This window comes from Euprymna scolopes, chromosome 14 (assembly GCF_053919585.1).
Source record: "Euprymna scolopes isolate OS-2025 chromosome 14, ASM5391958v1, whole genome shotgun sequence".
NCBI lineage: Eukaryota > Metazoa > Mollusca > Cephalopoda > Sepiida > Sepiolidae > Euprymna > Euprymna scolopes.
The window spans coordinates 119,829,496-119,848,832 of NC_136495.1; the positions used below are offsets into that span (position 1 = coordinate 119,829,496).

Sequence of the window (19,337 nt, forward strand, 5' to 3'; positions counted from 1 at the left end):
GTAGTGATGGTCAAATGATAAAAATAACCTGTACTTCTCAAAATTGCTATCATGAAAATAGCAACTAATGATGAATAGTCATTAATAGCTACGGATATTCTTAAGATACACTGAGTCAATCTGCACATTTAGCAGTGGAATTGTTATTTCAATCGTAAACATGATGTACTGACTGAACCTCTTATAGTATCTAACAAATTTTAACTTGAGCATAGCAGATCGTTATATAGAAATACTTGAATTATCTTAAAGAAGAAAAAAAAAATTTTTTAATTAATAAATTTTAACTTTCGTTTGTAGAGATTGATCAACTGTTGTTTTATCAAAGTACTAGTGGTGGTGGCCGGCATTGCCCGGGTGTTTGGAGATGTAAAAGAAAAAAAAAAGTTTTGGTAGGCAGGTAGACTCAAACCTTGAGGCGAAGGCGGAAAAGAAAACGTGACATGTTACCGCTATGCTAAGAAGGCAAAGAAATAAAAATGGTGGAAATTAAACGATTTAAAAAATGTAGGTACTTAAACAAAGTCTAATTTTCTAAGTCAAACATCACACCATAGGTGAATGAAATCATGCAGTTAATTCTGGCTTCAAGCCAGTTAAGCTTGAAGATTTCTGCATATTTGTTTGTTTCCTCCAAGATGTTGGGGAAAACCAGCTCCCCATAAAAAGGATGAGTGTCCAACTGAATAGCAATTGTCTGACATGACGGGTTTTGGCCGCATTGATCAAAGCTCATTGCTTTCTGGACGTCCCCAGCACAAGTGCTAGGGAGCTGCCTTCACTAAAGATTCAGTTTCGCTTATGTATGGAAAAGCCAAACAAACATGCAAAGAGTAAAAAATATTGCGAAGATAGCATGTAAAAGTTGCCCAAATAAATGATATTATAATCTAGGTAATATATAAAAAGTTCTAAGAAATAGTGAACCCCCCCCCCCCCCCCCGAACGTTCTTCCCCTCCAAAAACCTTTGCCGGATATACAAAAAATGTGCACACACTAACACACATTTTGCCTTTTATATATATAGATTACGATTTGTTTTTAAGCCATTTAAAAAAAAAATTATATAAGAAACGATATTCAGAGAAATGGTGTATGTCTGTGGATAGAAAGTCACTCACTGAATATTTCCATTGAAGTCATTATTAAATGTTTCAGTTTGATTAAAAGAAAATCTTTGAAATGTCTTGCAAACAAACACTACCTTCCTGGGTCACTCTAAGTAAAAAAAAAAATTTTTTAAAATAGAAACTACAAAAAAAAATTTTTAAACTAATGTTCATGGATCCACAAATTGACAAAGATTAACAGACATTCCAGGAAAGGGAATAAAATGTAAAACTATATTAAGTAGAGTAAAAAACAAATGAACGTTTGATTTTTTTTTTTTTTTTTTTTTTTTCGGCAGCCTAATAACTCTCTCTTCCCTTATTTTGTCTTCACATTCCATGAGTGATGTTTCTGACAAAGGTAGAAGAATTGCTGTTTTCTGGCTCAGAATATATCCATTTATCATTGGCTGGTTTTTGACCTTGAAATAGATATTTTTTTAGCTCCTTACATCAAATAGTTTCATGCTTTGTCTGGAGCGATGTCTATAAAAAAAATAAAAAGCGGCACAACATTTTAGAATTTCTTTTTATGCAAGGATTCATCATAAGGATTAGTATCTTCACTTGTCTGCAAGAGGTTAAGACACAAGGTCAGGTAATGTTTTGATAAGTCAACATACTGGAAGTGCACTTTCGCTTATAAAAAAATGCTGAGTAGCCTTGTTGACATTCCACGGTAGGAGGGCACCGCAAGTATTTCGTTATAAACTAACCCTTTCTACAAAGAGAGAATGTAAAGTCTGGGAGGATGGATCACTTAGAAAATGCAAAGCATACTTCAGACTAACGGATACAAGATCATCAGCTACTAAAAAATGATCCAGACTCTGTTGAATTGATTGTTGAGGATACGTCCTTGACTTGTATGACATCTTCTCAGGACAAATAAAAAAATATCTATAATGAAACTCAGCTCGAATAAAAAAAAAAATCCGTCTTTTTATGCTGCTATCTCTGTCTCCTAACAGCACCTAAATTTGCATATTTTTATCATTTTGTGTATCAAAAAGGTTCCAGATTCGAATGCCAGTATTTCTTTATAGCAGGCACATGCCAACCATGAGCGCTTATTAGCATCTCCATACCATTACCACAGAAGCATACAACAAACTCTTTTACCACAAAATAGTATAATGCTCAGTTCATGAAAGCAAGCATTATTTAACTGAATTCATTGGCTTGAATCAAACATTTCTTTGAATAAAGTATCGTTTGCCACAATCTTAGGAAATGCCTAGTGCTAGCAGATCAAGCTGTCTGAAGATATTGGCTTCCTGACTTAAATGCACTAGAAATTGATGCTATTTTTTTTTCTTTCCTTTTGGAAAAACTTAATCATGTTCTGCAATGCCAAAAACAAATCTCTACAAAATAATTAAATTAAATGCCATAAATAAATATTTGAAGATATAAAGAACTTGAAGCATAGAAACTTTTGCCAAAATTATTGAGCATGAAAAGGGTTGATATGACATAAAACAACCAAATTAAACTCCATGAATATATAAACATGAAACTTGAAACATAAAATCTTTTTCCAAATTTTCCGGATTTCACTGGAAAAGGTTGATATGTCGTAAAACAAACAAAATAAATTCTTGGGTATTACCTCCTCCTTCGGGGTGGAGGTTTTGGTGGTTTATTGCCAGTTGCTGTAGGTGCTCCTACCAGCGAATACAGATGTCTATTTTCGACTATTTTTGTACAAGCTGTAGTGCTCCCTTGGAAGAACTGGTTCTTTCTACATTTTGGCCTTGCGCCACATCTTGTAATGTAAATATGAATTGAATTCATTATTACTGTGGAAGCTGTTTAGTATAATCGCTTCTGATAACACTAAACGGCTAATAATATGCAGAGATTATGAAAGGAATATCTAACTCAATTTATTACGATGAATATCTTAATAAAAGAGAAATAGGCCGGCTTCTCTGTTTTTACATTTGTTATTCTGGGTATGACCTTAAGATATCCAGCAATGAGGCTTCATTTGGGAGCCATGTAGAATATGAAGCTGCCCCTTAGTTACCATTGCTTTCTGGTCCACTTTAGCCCAGAGTGGTAATATCTACTAGTGCTACCAGATCAGGCTGTATGGATATACTGGCTTCCTAGCCCAAAAAAGGCACCAAATATTGATATTATTATTTTTGTCCTTTTCCTTCTGAAAAATTCTGTCATGTTCTGAAAAATCCAAAACAAAAACAATTTTTTTCTACAAAACTATCAAACCAAACACCATAAATAAATATTTGAAGATATAAAGAACTTTAAGCATAAAAACGTTTTTTTAAAAAATCATTGGCCTCTACATTAAACCTGGAAAGGGTTGATATGCTGTAAAACAAAACAACATAAAAATGTAGAAGAGAAATAGATTAACAAAGTTCCTATTCTCACATTTGCATAGATGTATTAGTTATATTACGTCACGATGAATAGTTTCATTAGATATTTTAAATTGAATTTCAGTAGACTATGTATGGGCAGACTGATTTTGATAAAAAAAAAAAAAAACTCAATTGCTAACTTTGAAAAATTGTTCCCAATGTGTCAAGGTAGCTTGAATTTTATATAAATATTTTTTCACAACGTTTTGTAACTTTCATATGGACACTCAACACAACGTATAAAAGTTAAGTAACAGCCAATTCTAAGGGACACTTATCTGGAAGTTTAAGGTTCAATTCTCACTATGGGTGATACTAAAAGTAAGTTACTTAATTTTATAATACATACATTAAATGTAATTTTTAAAATACATACATAAAATGTAATTTTTGAAACGCATACATTAAATGTAATTTTTGAAATGCATACATTAAATGTAATTTTTGAAACGCATACATTAAATGTAATTTTTATAATGCATACTAAAAATGTAATTTTTATAATACATACATTAAATGTAATTTTTATAATGCATAGATTAAATGTAATTTTTAAAATGCATACTAAAAATGTAATTTTTAAAATGCATACTAAAAATGTAATTTTTATAACGCATACTAAAAATGTAATTTTTATAACGCATACTAAAAATGTAATTTTTATAACGCATACTAAAAATGTAATTTTTATAACGCATACTAAAAATGTAATTTTTATAACGCATACAATAAATGTAATTTTTATAATGCATACTAAGAATGTAATTTTTAGTCGCATGCAAGCGACTCTATAAATCACTCCGTCGGTCTGTCCGTAACACTTTTGTGCTTGGCCTTTTTGGTTAAGATTAAAGGTCTGCTGTTAATACATGCTGTTCTTAGCTTTTTAAGGTTTTCTTGGACTTGTTGGGATTTTTTTAATTGTAACTTTTTCTTTAAACGAAATAAATTAAATATGAAGATCAAAGTGTAGTATCTCTTCCGGCAGATACTGCAAGCAAAGACCATATGTGGGGGCAACCCCACATATAAGACCTTGGTCAATGTAGGGGCAACCCTTCATACCAATTGTCACTATCCAGCTCCCCTACTCCACGGGGAGTTGTTCCCCATTTCCCCTCCACTCCTCACATTAAAAATCGGCATTGTGCCTAATTTGCTCGGTGGAGGAGCAAATAAATACGGCTTTTCTTGGCCTTTTGGCCAAGATCAAAGTGTATCTTTCTGGCAGATACTGCAAGCAAAGACCATATGTGGGGGCAACCCCACATATAAGACCTTGGTCAATGTAGGGGCAACCCTTCATACTACTTGTCACTATCCAGCTCCCCTACTCCACGGGGAGTTGTTCCCCATTTCCCCTCCACTCCTCACATTAAAAATCGGCATTGTGCCTAATTTGCTCGGTGGAGGAGCAAATAAGTACCCTTTTCTTGGCCTTTTGGCCCAGATCAAAGTGTAGTATCTGTTCTTACTACATGCTGTACTTATGTTTGCCATTTTGTGATATAAAGTGGGGGATCACTTTTCTGTATTAATTTAATGTAAAATGATCACCCACTTTACAACCAATCGGTCTCAAAGTCATTCTCCAGATCATTCAAGTTGTTTTTGAAGGATTCCAGTTATTTTTTAAGCATTCAGGTCATTCTTAAGGTCATTCAATTCATCCTTAAGTTCATTAAAGTCATTCTAAGTCATTTACTTTTTATTTATTTAAGTCATTTCAGCCCATTTTTTGGTCATTTTAGTTTATCTTTAAGAATTTCATGTCAATCCTACATTCACACATTCATTCATTACATGAGAGCATGCGACTAATGGCTATCGGCCTTGTTATAATGCATATTAAAAATGTAATTTTTGTAATGCATAAATAAAATTTTATGAGCATATATAAAACAGTAAATTTACAGTAAATAGTTAATTTTATAGCAATTTGATTCAATTTATAATCTAATGATCAAACCATATTTGTATGTATGAAGTAATGTTGTCACATTAGGGCTGGGTATTTGCTACTAGTCTCTCTTTCCTTGACAGGGTTCAAAAGAGTCGCCAACGTGATAGGTCCTGAACTATCATCTAAGCTTCAGCCTCTGTCCCATCAATGAAATGTTACATCCCTCTGCCTGTTCTACAAGTATTTTAATAGTGGATGCTCCGGCGAATTACAAGCCCTTGTCTCCCCTCGATGTAAATACCCCCGACAAATCAGACAAGCAGCAAAATTCCACCTCTATGTAGTAGAGAGCCCTAGATCTAAGAAGGCCTTCTACTGTAATAGTTTCTTCCCCAGAACTGCTAGACTTTGAAATTCCCTTCCATGTTCCTGCTTTCCCAACTGTACTAACATGTAGAAGTTAATGTAATGTGAACAGACATCTTGCTGCTTAACTCCCTAGATAGTGTCCCTGCAACTTACGGCCTCTATAGTAGCCCCCTACGTCAAAATGGCACTATGCCTTGTTTGGGGTGAAAATGGAATAAATAAATAAAAAATTTAAAAAGATATAATAAATTGATTTGGCTTAAAAAATTCTATTAAGACAAAATACTTTGGTACAACAAAATAAATATTCTAGAATCGTTAAAATAATGCAAAAAATAAAAGTATAAAAAAGCTACCGGGCAATGCCAGATTGGTGCAGGAAGTGATAATATGAAGTCATCTCGTTCAATTAAAAATGTAATGATCAAGCAACATTGTCATTATTGTTTTATTTAAAAAATCTTACTTAAAAATAAATTATACTTTAACAAAAACAGCATAGTGTTAAAAAAAAAAACAATAGCAAATTAGATTTAACTTTAAAAAAAATTCTATTTAAAAACAAAACATAGTACTTTGGGGTAAAAAAAAAGCCTTCTATCTGGTCCTGAGGGAACTAGAACAATCTACTTCTGTGGATTAAATAAAGGGTCCAGTTTTAAATTTTCGGTAGATTCTCTTGTTCCCTAAAATGCACCTTAAAAAAAAGTTAGTGATTACATCGGCTCAAACATTGTGAGAACAATATCAAAGATTAATCTGAATGATCCAAGTTATCAATCAATCCTTATCTAAAAAAATTACAAAATATAAAAAAGAAAGGTTTTCTTACCTCGCAACAAAAATTGCATTTTGTTTTAGAAAGTAAAATTTGTTCTGTTTTTTGTTTTTTTTTAAAGAACTTATCTGTATTGGTTGGCCGTGACTTGTCATAATATCAATGATGATATTAATTAATATGAAAAAAAAAAAAAATTATTAAACTTGGAATAGGTGTAGTAATAGTAGTAGTAGTATTTTTCCTATTTTTCATCGTGACTTAACTCTATTTCAAAATTTTCATGATGACAATTGATAATTTGTATTATTCAGACTATTCTTACCAGTTTTTGGTATTGTTTTTCAAATTGTTTCTATTTCTGTGTTATTTCCGGTTCATATCACTTTGATATTACGTTTTGGAATTTCCAGATATTACAAAAATTCCCAAACATGAAACTGGCATAATATCCCAAACTGGCAAGAATGACTGAATCATGCAAGTAATACAAATCATGAATCCATCCCCTTCGTTATTCAAATAATTTGTCCCTTTATATTTGTACTTCCTTGTGGATTATCCATGGAGACTTTTCTTGAAGTGCAGTAACAATTGTAGATAAACGTTACAATAAACAATACAAATTTTTTTTTTTTTTTTTTTTTTCAAAGAAAATACAGTTGGCAAATTATTCCAAAACGATTTATTTGAATGTATTATCTTATTTGTAACATATTTGTATTTAAAAAAATTTGACGCTTATCCAGTTTTACTTGAATATTTCCAAATTATTTTTGCACAAAAAATTTTTTTTTACTTACCCGTTAGGTTAAAAAAAAAAAAAAAATGGCTGCACACCAAAATTGACACAAATTCAGTCAGTATTTTTTTTTTTTACAAAATAAAATAAAACTTGACCGGTAAATGATTGCTAACCGGAATTTTGATGACTATGCATTTAAATTATGTCCCTTAGCTATTGACCTTAATGTAAACAGAAAATGGGGAATGAGACTTTTTGCCATTAAAATGTATTTTTTCTTGTTTAAAAAAGTATTCAATGAATTTATGTAATTTATAGTGTACTGTCTTTTTTAAAGCTAACACATAAGTATATAATTAACTTTTTCTGCCATTTTATTTATTTTTATGAGCATTTTTAATATTTGTGCAAAACTGGATAAGTATCAAAATAATATTTAATACAAAGTATATAAACGTGTGAAGTTACGTTAATGTTGTAATCATTCATTGGCCATTTTATTTCTTCCAAAAGTAAGATATACAATCGGACCAGAAGGGACTAAAATAAATAAGAGCCGGATTCTTGGCATCTGCATTTAAAATTTTAATTCAAGCCATGAAATTAAATATTCATTTTCTCACCTGCCTCGCTTGTATCAGAGAACCCACCTTTAATTTAATTGTTTGAAATCAAAGTTTAAAATGCAGAAAGCAAGTATCCAATCCTTATTTTCTTTTGATCTGGTTGTATACTCTAATTTCCCTGGAAGAAATAAAATAGCAGACAGATGATGGACAGATATTCATAGCCAATATCAACGTAGCTTCATATGCTTATGTTTTATTTTTTTTATGAAATATATTTTAAACAATTTTATATTTTAAACAAATTTCCCTAACTATATTTCATTTAAAATCGTTTGTTGCCAACTCCAATTTTGAAATTTTTAATTAGTCTATTTTTATTTTATTTAATTTTTGGAAGAAAAAAAAAATTGAGACATTTACAAGGCTAACTAGTCTGTTTGAAGTTAGTCAAGGCATCTCAAAATAAATACTAGGATTTTTTACTTATATGTAAGCATGTCTAGCTGGCACCTTTAGAGTTAGTAGTTATTTTTGAATATATTTTAATATTTGTTTTTGTTTAAAATCAGCAAATTACTGTGCTTTCAACCGGAAACTCTGTTGCTATTGGTAATGAGATAGGATTCAAGGTAAGGGCTCTGATTACAATGGCTCTATGCACGTATGTGTCTGACAGAGAGAGCGAGATGGTTGAGTGATGATGGCAAATACACATTTTTTTTATGGTTGAACAATGAGGAATTTAATCACAGATAATGTCTCCATTCTACATTTTAGCAACAGATCAATTTTGATGTTTGATCATTTTATTTGCTTGCATATTATATTCTAGCTATGGTGTCAGTTCCTTTCAGTAATATATAAAGTTAGTAAGCATCATAAGAGTAGTCTTTGGTGTATGATAAATGATTTTATGATTGAGTTAAACATCTCAGTTTTATGGGGCTCTTCTGACTTATGATTAAATAAAGTAGTATTTTTTTATTTTATTTATTTATATATATGTATGTGTGCGTGCGTGTGTGTGTGTGTTTTTCTTTTTCGTAAAATGTTTTTTCAATTATATTTTACTCTTTGTGTATGCTAATGCTTTTTGTTTGCTTAGAAGCTCAATGTATGTTAAATGTAACAACAGAGCATATATATATATATATATATATATATATATATATATATATATATATATAAAAGAATAACAGTATAGTTACATTCCCAGATCCAAATATTTATTTTTCTTGCAAAATATGTTCAAATTGTTTTACAGATCCGTTTCGTTATGCAGAAACAATCGGTTATTATGTCAATACTGACTCTTTGTGCATATACTGTTCAGGAAAATTAGAAATTCTTTGCTTAGAAGGAAAAAAATGCATGACAATATCATGTTGAATAAAAAAGAAAATATATATATATATAAAATAAAATAAAAATTAAATTACAAAGACAAATATGACATTTTGCATTGAAATACTATCCATTCAGATTCCAGATTCTTCCTTTCGGGTAACAATTTCATTAATTGATTTTTATTTTCATTCTTTTATTATTTCATTGAAAAAAAATTTTTTTTTTTTTTGTCAAAGATTTTTTTTTATTATAATTTCTTGCTTGAATTTTTGATGGATTAATAAATATTGTAATTTATTAAATTTCTATCATTAATTTTTCTTATATTAGTCAAATGCGTTTAGTTCAATAGATATTCCACTATTTTGATCCAAAAATTCTGTACAGGTTCAATTATAAATTGATTTCGGTTCTAACAAAACTAAAAACAAAATTGTATCAAGCAATTTGGTTCATTCTTCAATTTCCTATTTCTGAAGATTCATTTTTTTTCATTGTAAAATTCAAGCTTAAAAAATTGAAGACAAACCAGTCTGCATGATACGATTTTTTAGTTTTGCCAGAACCGAAATAAGTTTATATACATTTCAAGAAACGTTCTCAAAGTAGACTTTTGATGGTAGCCCCTGTCATGAATCCAGCTATGAAAATGGTACACTAGGGAGTTGGAATAAGGGAGTCAATGTGTTGGTCAGTCACTACAGTAATCATTGATGCCAGTTGTTTCGTCCTTTTCTTGCCATTGGATATGAAATCATGGTCCAAAGTACTTCCTCACTATTAACTTTACATCAAGGAACAGGTTTGAATTCTGTTGTCGAATCTTTCAGCTTTTGTTTGATTCTCAGATTATGAGAAATGTTTTCCCAGCAAAATATAATATGTCGACTTAGTATTTCATTAAATAAAATAGGTTGAATATTTATTAATCCACAAAATTCTTTCCTTTATATATATATATATATATATATATATATATATATATATATATATATATAGGTTAATCATTTACATGAAATGTATTTGGTTTGTATATACCAATCGCAATGGGTTAAAAAAATATTTCTCAGAAAAATTTTTTTATAATGAAAAAGATCTTTTTTTTTTTTTTTTATATATATATATAAATTTTGTAAATTTTGAAAAAAGTCCAAGCTCAATGAATGCTTTTTTATTGGGTTCCAGAGCATATATAGTGTTGTATAATAATTCTCCAAGTTACAAATATCAAGTTTTCTCAGTTGGTTATTTAATAAATAATATCAAAAGGTATCCATTACAATATTGCCTCGTATTGTGACTAACAAGTCTGCAAAATTATGTTATTGTTGCATATTTAGCCATGTACTCTTCAGATGTTAACTTTAAAAACTTATAAAAACACCATTTTGGACAACTTACATGGTTTATATAACCGACACACTCTGCCGTTCCTTTTCAGTTTTGCAGACTTGTTAGTTGCAATACGAAACAATATTGTAATGGATACCTTTTGAAAAGTAATAAATAACCAACTGAGAAAACTTGAATTTTGTAACTTAGAGAATTATTATAACACACACACACACACACACACACACACACACACACACACACACACACACAATGAAATCTGACATAATCGACTTTCAGACTATTTCATTAAATAAAAGTTAATTACTGCACCTCTCTCTCTCTCTCTCTCTCTCTCTCTCCCTCCCCCCCCCCCCCTACCACTAATCTATCTCACATTGGAATAAGGAAGTCAATGTGTTGGTTAGCCATATATTTTTTCTTGCTCCGATTTCTTTTCAGTCTGTTTTCTTTTCTTAGTAGTTGTCAAATATTTTTTAAGCAATTTGGAGTTTCTCTCTCTTATCCCTTTTCTTTTACTTATTATTTTTTATTTATTTTGTAAATTTTCAAAAAAAGCAAAATATTAAATTTTGACCATAAATTGTATTCACCATCATATAAAATGTAATTTAAGTTCATTCAGCATGATTATTCACATCTCATTTTGATTTTTTTTTAAATGTTTTAATACAAACAATTTATTTCATTGGTTTTTTTAAAAAAACATTTTTAATGTATATTTTACAAATATAAAATATGACACATTACAATGAAACATTTCAAAAGTAGTTACTTTTATATTCTACAGGCAATCTTGTTTGTATAATCTATATATTATACATTATATAAACATTTTAAATGGTCGCTTTAAATGTTTATATAATGTACATTTGTAAAGCTCCATCTTATATTGAGAATTTTTTTTAAAAAAATATTGGTTTTTAAGTTTATTTTATCAGTATATTTGAACTGGTTTAAATTATGTATCTGTATATATGGACACATATATATTATCGTCACGTCATACCTGTTACTTAAATCACTGAAAATTGACAAAAGCATATCTAAGTCTCTCAACAGGATTCAAGGCATTTTTTATCCATTTGAACTACAATAGATCATAGTTAAGTGCAAATACATTTTCTCCAGTAAATGATCAATAATTTAGCTATTGGGTAGACGTTCATCATTTTATATAATATATATATATATATATATTTAGTAAAATAAGACGTTGTGTTTATTTTTATATGTATTGCAGTTGTATTTTTGTGTCTGAAGATTAGCCATTTTGGAATATCTTTTAACGAAATGATGCTTAAGCTTGTCCAAATGATTAAGAAAAGATTATAACACTGAAGAAATATATCTTATGATAAACTTGTTATAATATATTGTTGTGTTGGTTATTGTGGAATTATAATAATAATATAACTAGTATGCTGTTCATCATTGTTCAATCATAAAATATGCTCAAATATGATATTTTAATTTATGTGAACTTTGTATTTATTATTAAGCCAATTCTCTATCGATTATTATATTGTACTTAATATATAGTAGTGATTTCAAAAGTTAAAAAAAAAAAAGAAAGAAAGACTTGGATGCCATCAGCTAGAATCGAAGCCGAAACATTTAGTACCCTAACATTATTCGTTACCATCTGAGCTAACAACAGATGAATGTAAAAATTTAAAAAATTAACTGGCTTTAGCATATGAATGTATATTTGTGCATGTGTAGAGGAACATTTTAAATCGACTTATGCCTGCCACATTCTGATTTAAGAAATTTTTACCAAGCAGCTATTTTTACTGGCTAAAAACCAAATTGAATTTGTTCCATAGGTTTAAATCTGTAGATCAAAAACTGACAGTGGTTTGGTAGGCCACACACACACACACACACACACACACACACACACACACACACACACACACACACACACACACAAGTCTATTTTTAAGATAATTAAAGTTGAGCTATGCCTGGGGAATTAATAAAAGGAGATGATCAACTGGTGATGGTCACCATTCCTTCCAGTCATTAGAGTGCTTTCTGACTATTATGTATACCCCATTTGGTATTCATTTGTGTTTAATTTCACTTAATTCTCATGCTTATTGCTGATGGTCCAGAGATAATGTCCTAGCCAATGGAGTCAAAGGTTGACTTTGTAACTGGATTTGAATCTCCTGACCAGCAGTGATTGTCATTTTCTACATAGATAATTAGGAAATCTTTAAACATTAGTGTCTGTAGGTATAAAAATAATTATATATATATGTATATCTATATATATATATATATATATATATATATTAGACTTTTGCCTGTTTAAAAAAAAACAGAACTGCTATTTTAATATAACAGTATCTTTTTTTTATCTTTCATTGAATATAAATGTTACATTGGGATGATTTTATGATTTTTTAAAAACTTTTTTCTTTGGTGGATTTCTTTTTAATAATGAGTGCTGATTCATTAAATTAGTTTATATACTTACTAAAATATGATAAAACTTTTTTAGAATCAAAAATCGGAAAGAATATGTACACATAGAAAATATATGAATATAAGTTTCCATAAAAAAAAAAATATTTGTTTGATTCACTTTTAACGATTCCAATGTCCCCAAAAGATTAATCTTTTTTTGCTGCTTTGCATGTTAATCAAGTAAATTATACTAATTAATACCTGATATGTTAGAATGTGCATTTTGTACTTGGTTACTCGTCGGTTTTATTTCTTTCTTCCCTGTGTCCGAGGGTTGAAAGTTCTGCCATGTCAACCAGGTCTGACGTTCACTTGCCACACTTCTCGATTCACTGCTTATTCAGATTTGCAGTTGGTCCATCATTTCCAAAGGTGGCTTTGAGGATAGGAGCCAGGGGTGACGATGCTTTCAATTTTTCTAGGATACACACTATAATCCATGTGCTGAAGATGATCATACTAGTGCAGCTTGCTTCACCAAAGAACCTCCTTGACACAGGCTAAACCCAATTTAGACCTCAAAGAATGTATAGGATCTTTGTCTGAGATTTTCCGTATATATTAGAATACGAGATAAATTTTTTAAAAAAATGCTAAGAGGTTAATGTTTGTTTGAAGGTTTGACTAGTGTGTATACAAAGGTAATTTATAGAAGACAATGCAATGCAGAGGGGTAATCGATCAACAAAAACTGAAGCAAACTAAACCATATAACAGTAGAATGAACTATGCAGATTCACCTTTTATCTATTGTGTGCAAGTTTGTTCCCTATGAAAATGGCTGCGCTGCTTTTTTAAAAATTTCACACGAAGGTACTTGATGTGTCTTGGGGTGTTTTTATGTAGGTTTTATATCGGAATACATCCGATAAGTATCAATTTTTGATAATCTAAAAAATCCGATCAAAGAAGATCCAATTTTGACCAAAGTTAATACTTTTCTACAACCAAGTGCATTTGAGAAGTTTTATCACCAATCAAGCAGAAAGACCCAGCCTATGAAATCAACTGTAGATTCATTTTCAGGACGTGTTCGAAATGAATGTTTCTTTTTAGAACACAATTGAACCATGATACTTTTGCATGTTTAACTTTAATTCAAGTGATTACATCAAAAACAATTTCCAAAAATCATCAGTTGGTTCTTTGATAAGGCAGGGGCATGTTTGAAATGAATGTTTCTGTTTAGAGCACAATTGAGCCATGATACTTGAATTTTGCATTTTATACTTTAAGTGAAACCATTATTTGCAGATAATTTTATAAAATCAACAATAGGTTCTCTACAGTGCAATATAGACTACAATGTATTGTGGATTAGATCACTGCGGGGAGGCATGTGAGGCATTCTCTCAGTACTCTAGGGTGGGTCTCGAATTATTCAATCCCAGACAATCTCAGATATATATATATACATACATTTTTTTTTTTTTTTTTCATACTTATAATCTGGCACTACCAAATCAGGCTGTCTGAAGATATTGGCTTCCTGAGACGAAATGCACCTAGCATTGATGCTTTTTTTTTCTACTTCCTTTTGCAAAAATCAATTATGTTTTGCAAAACCAAAAACAAAAACCATCTTTTCCCCTTTTTCCTTCTTCCTATTTCCCCTTTCTCTTTCTATCTCCCCAACTGTTTTCCCAACTTAAAATATACCAAACATTAATATTATAACTGTTTTCTTTCTCCCATTGCAAAACTCATTCCTGTTATGCAGGGTAAGAAACAAAAACGATAAAAATTCACTATAAAACAAGCAAACCAAATACTACAAACTAGTGATTGAAGATACAAAAAGCTTGAAGAATAAAAAAACCTTCTACAAAATAACTGGATGCAACATGAATACTATTTCCAAAATCACTGGATTTGGCCTTAAATAACCCAAAAAGGGTTGATATGCCGTAAAACAAAGCAACCAAACCAAACTCTACGAATAAATATTTGAAGATATAAAAAACTTGAAGCATAAAAACTATTTCCAAAATAACTGGATTCGGTATTAAATAACCAGAAAAGGATTGATATGCCATAAAACAAAACAACCAAACCTTATACTTTTAATATTGTATTATATTCTTGTCAGTGTAGTCTGATATAAGTTCCATATCATATATTTCAGGAAAATTTTCCTTCTTCAGATATGCATTCAAAAGTTATATTGTCCTCATGAACCAGTCTTCTCATTTATCTTCTATTCATTCAATGCCAATTTTCTTTGTTCAAGGGCCAGGTGTTTTCACAAGCTCAGTTCTCATAGTTTAACGAGTCAACTATTTCCACTCTGTATATTCTGGTTTAATCACTTGCTTCGAAGCTTTTCTTTATCTTGTAAAACTTCTTGGGATTTAAGACATGCATACCTCTGCAATGGTTAATTCAGGAGGAAGAGCCATAGTAGTATAACCAATTCGTCCTTAGGCTAATCTCTGTTCGGCAATTGAAGGGCGTTCAACAACTCCTCTAGCCAGTTGTGTTGGGTTTGGTCAGATTTCACAATGCATCATGGATTTGTCATTATGCTCCAGTCATGCAGGAGGAGAATGGATGAAAGCTCAGCATTCACTGACATACTATCTGACGCTCTTCACACGGCTGCTATACAACTTAACTCATGGTGTTATCAGAGACAGCAGCTCATGAAATTCTGCCTGTGTTATTTTCAACGTTTGTAGTTGAACTGAGTTCACATTCATCACTTACACTCAGCATATCTCTTAGGTGACACGAAGAGTTTGCTATCTCCAGAATAGTGTGATCTAGTTTCATCTCTTTGTCAGGATGATTGTCAATATGATGCACTTGTCTGAAGTTTGGGTTTAAGGCCAATACTTTTACATTTTGATCATTACTTTTGGTTTGGTTTTGTAGCATATCAACCCTTTTGGAGTTATTTCGTGCCGCATCTAGTAATTTTAGAAAGAAAGTTTTATGCTTTGAGTTTTTTATATTGTCAAATATTTACGCCTTTTATTGCGATCACATCGGCATGTTTCTACGATTTGCAACATTTTTCAAACTTACGCAAGTCAAAATTTAAGCATAATGTATTCCAAAGTCATAATCTTAATGAATCATACTTTTAACTTTTTTTTTTTTTAATTTTTAATTTTAATTTTTTTCTTATGAGTCATTGTTTATCGAAACTAAAAGCCACTCAAGAATAAGGGTTAATGAGATAGGTAGATAGATAGATTGACATTTAAATAATATGATGAAATGAGTAAAAATCTCCATATACAACCAACTGGAAACGACAACTGACCCAGAAAACAGCAATTTTTCACTCTTTGTCAGAAATCTCACTCCTCTGCTTTTTCTTCCTAATTTGAAGTGAATGGCTTTACATAATTTCCTTCCATTTAAATTTTCTTTTCCATTCAAAGTTTCAAAATTCTCTTATCATCAGCACCTTCCATATTTGATTGGATCATATTTCTGTATGTTTTCTGATTCCTCTTGAAGATGATGAAAAGAAATAAAGTTTTTACTTATCTTATATTCTTACTTGCGTGAGTTTGTTGGAAGTTTCGAAAAACGTATTAAATGAACATTGATCTGAAGGATACTTGCTTTCCAAGGAAGTTAGTTTTCAGAAAATTCTAATTCTTCTATTCTAGACATTCAAAGACAAAAAACAAACAATTTGTGAAAACAGAAAAAAAAAAGATATTGAGATAAAATCACCAGATGTGCCAAAATAATACGGTAAAAAAATGGTACTGTTAAACACAAGAAATAAAAGTAATGCTAAAGACTATTCATACAATAAACTATCGCATATACGAGGGGTGTGCAATAAGTAATGCCCCTGACCCACTTCCAGTTGTCTGATCTAGCTAAAATTTTGCATGTGCAATGATTTATGTCTCTACAGATTATGTGGCAAATTACAGCTCTGAACTAATTGTGGTTTCTGGTTTACAGGTGTTTGAACTGAAATGGAGCCTGTTGAATGTCAAGCAGTAATCCGGTTTTTGTATTTGAAAGGAGGCACACCACAGGAGACTTTTGATGAAATGAAAGAAACTTATGGTGATAATGCCCATCATATGACCTTGTAAACGCTGGCATCGTGAATTCAAACATGGCCGGAAGTCTGTGGAAACAGCTCTCAGACCTGGTCGCCCCCCCCTTCTGCCATTGATGAGGCATCTGTTCGTCAAGTTGAGGTTGCCATTTTGAAAGATCAGCATATTACTATTCGCCAAATAGCCCAAGATGTCAAGATTAGTACAGGGTCTGTGGAAACTGTCATTCATGACCATTTGCATATGCATAAGGTGTCTGCCAGATGGATTCCCAGGTTGCTCACACCATTCCAGAAGCGAGAACGTGTTCAGTGCTCGAGGAAGAATTTGATGTGCCAAGAAGATGAGTCAAAGTCTTTCAAAAGACTGATTACACAGGATGAAACCTGGATCCATCACTATGATCCAGAGACCAAAGCCCAGTCAATGCAGTGGAAGCACTTGGACTCACCACCTCCAAAGAAGGCAAGGGTGCAGCCCTCTGCTGGCAAGGTCATACTCACAGTCTTCTGAGACCAGGACGGAGTAGTGATGACAGATTTCCTGGTAAAGGGTACCACAATTACAGGAGCCTATGATGCTTCACTTTTGAGGAAATTAAGGGCAGCTATCAAAATCAAGAGGCGGGGCAAGATCAGCAAAGGTACCCTCCTCCTGCAGGACAACGCTCTGGTCCACAACTCGCATGTCACCAGATCAGAAGCACGGGCGTGTGGTTATGAAATTCTCCCCCATCCTCCCTACTCTCCTAACCTCTTCCCAGCCATGAAGTTGTTTTTGAAAGGAAAGCGTTTCCCAGATGATGCAACCTTGATTTCTGAAGTCACGTCGTGGTTGGAGGACTAACCTGGGGTGTTCTACAAAAACGGTCTCCAGGGCTGCATCAAACGATGGGAGGAATGCATAACTCTGGGTGGTTCCTATGTAGAGAAAGACTAATAACTGTGCCAAGTTTTGTTACTCTACTGCTATGGGAAGTGGGTCAGGGGCATTACTTATTGCACGCCCCTCGTATCACCCATCCTTAACAAGTGTATTCTTGCTCAAAAGGTTCTCTTAGATAGATGCTTCATTTAACAACATATTCATGTTGTTGTTTTTTTTTGTTTTGTTTTTTTTAATTTTAATTTTAATTTTTTTTAATTTTTATTTTTTACGTTTCTGAATTTTTTAGATAAAGATTGATTATTTGTTTTACTTGGATTCTTCGAACTACTGTTCTCATCTTGAGTCATTTGCACGTCTCTGTTGATGTAACCTCTGACCTTTTTCTGGTGTATCTTGTCGAACTTGTAAATCTTTTTGTCAAACTCTGGAATCTGCACAGAATTTCGACCAGAACCCTTCATTTAATTCACAAGGATAGCAACCTAAAGATGAGAACAGTTGTCCGAAGAATACGAACGATATGAATATTGTTTTTTTTTTTTTTCAGATGCTGTAATCTGATAAAGCATGCACCACTTTGTATTCATTGTTAACTTTTGATTATGATTGTGTTTGTTTTTTGTTTTTATCCAAAATTCTTACAACAATTCTTGACTTTGAATTTTAGGAACACGCAGAAAGTTGTCCGTACCACTATCAATTCTGTCCAAACAACTGCCTATCACAATTGTTACGAAAAGATCTGGACGATCATTTACAAGAGCAATGTTCTAAACGTAGTGTGCTCTGCTCATTCTGTGAAGAGTCGATGTTGTTTGAATCATATGGGGTAAGCAATTTAAAATTCCTTTTCCATGAATAACATAGATATTGCTAGAATGGGAGTGCTTTGTATTTTAGTAAAATTCAGCTTTTTTTTTTTTTTTTTTTTTTTTTTTAATCACATTTAAAAAAAAGTGTATTTCCACTTAAATTGCTAGATTCTTTGAAGAATGTCAGTTCTCTACTTTTTGGGATCAAAATCCGCATTTTTTCTTTCTTTTCTTTGTTTTTCTATCTTTTCTTTTTTCTAATATTTTCATTTTTCTTCCCTTCCTTTTTTCTATTGTTCCTTTCTTTCTTTTCTTATCTTTTTTCTTTTCTTTTTCTTCCTTTGTTTTTTTTTTCTTCCTTTGTTTTTTTTTTCTTCCTTTGTTTTCTTTTTCTTCCTTTGTTTTCTTTTCTGTCTTTGTTTTCTTTTCTGTCTTTGTTTTTTTTTCTGTCTTTGTTTTTTTTTCTGTCTTTGTTTGTTTTTTCTGTCTTTGTTTTTTTTTTCTGCCTTTGTTTGTCTTTTCTTTTAGAAAAATGTTATTTTTCCCACTTATAACAAT

General features: G+C 31.4%; 1 protein-coding gene and 1 pseudogene across 1 annotated transcript in view; both read left to right on the plus strand.

Moving 5' to 3' along the window:
- LOC145293254 (TNF receptor-associated factor 6-like) overlaps positions 1-19,337 on the plus strand; it is a 188,780-nt gene that overhangs the window by 139,762 nt on the left and 29,681 nt on the right. Inside the window, exon 5 of the mRNA XM_080139832.1 lies at positions 18,635-18,796. Coding sequence (XP_079995958.1) covers positions 18,635-18,796 — 162 coding nt within the window. The remainder of the gene's footprint in view (positions 1-18,634; positions 18,797-19,337) is intronic.
- On the plus strand, positions 4,928-5,065 carry LOC145293473 (U2 spliceosomal RNA; annotated as a pseudogene).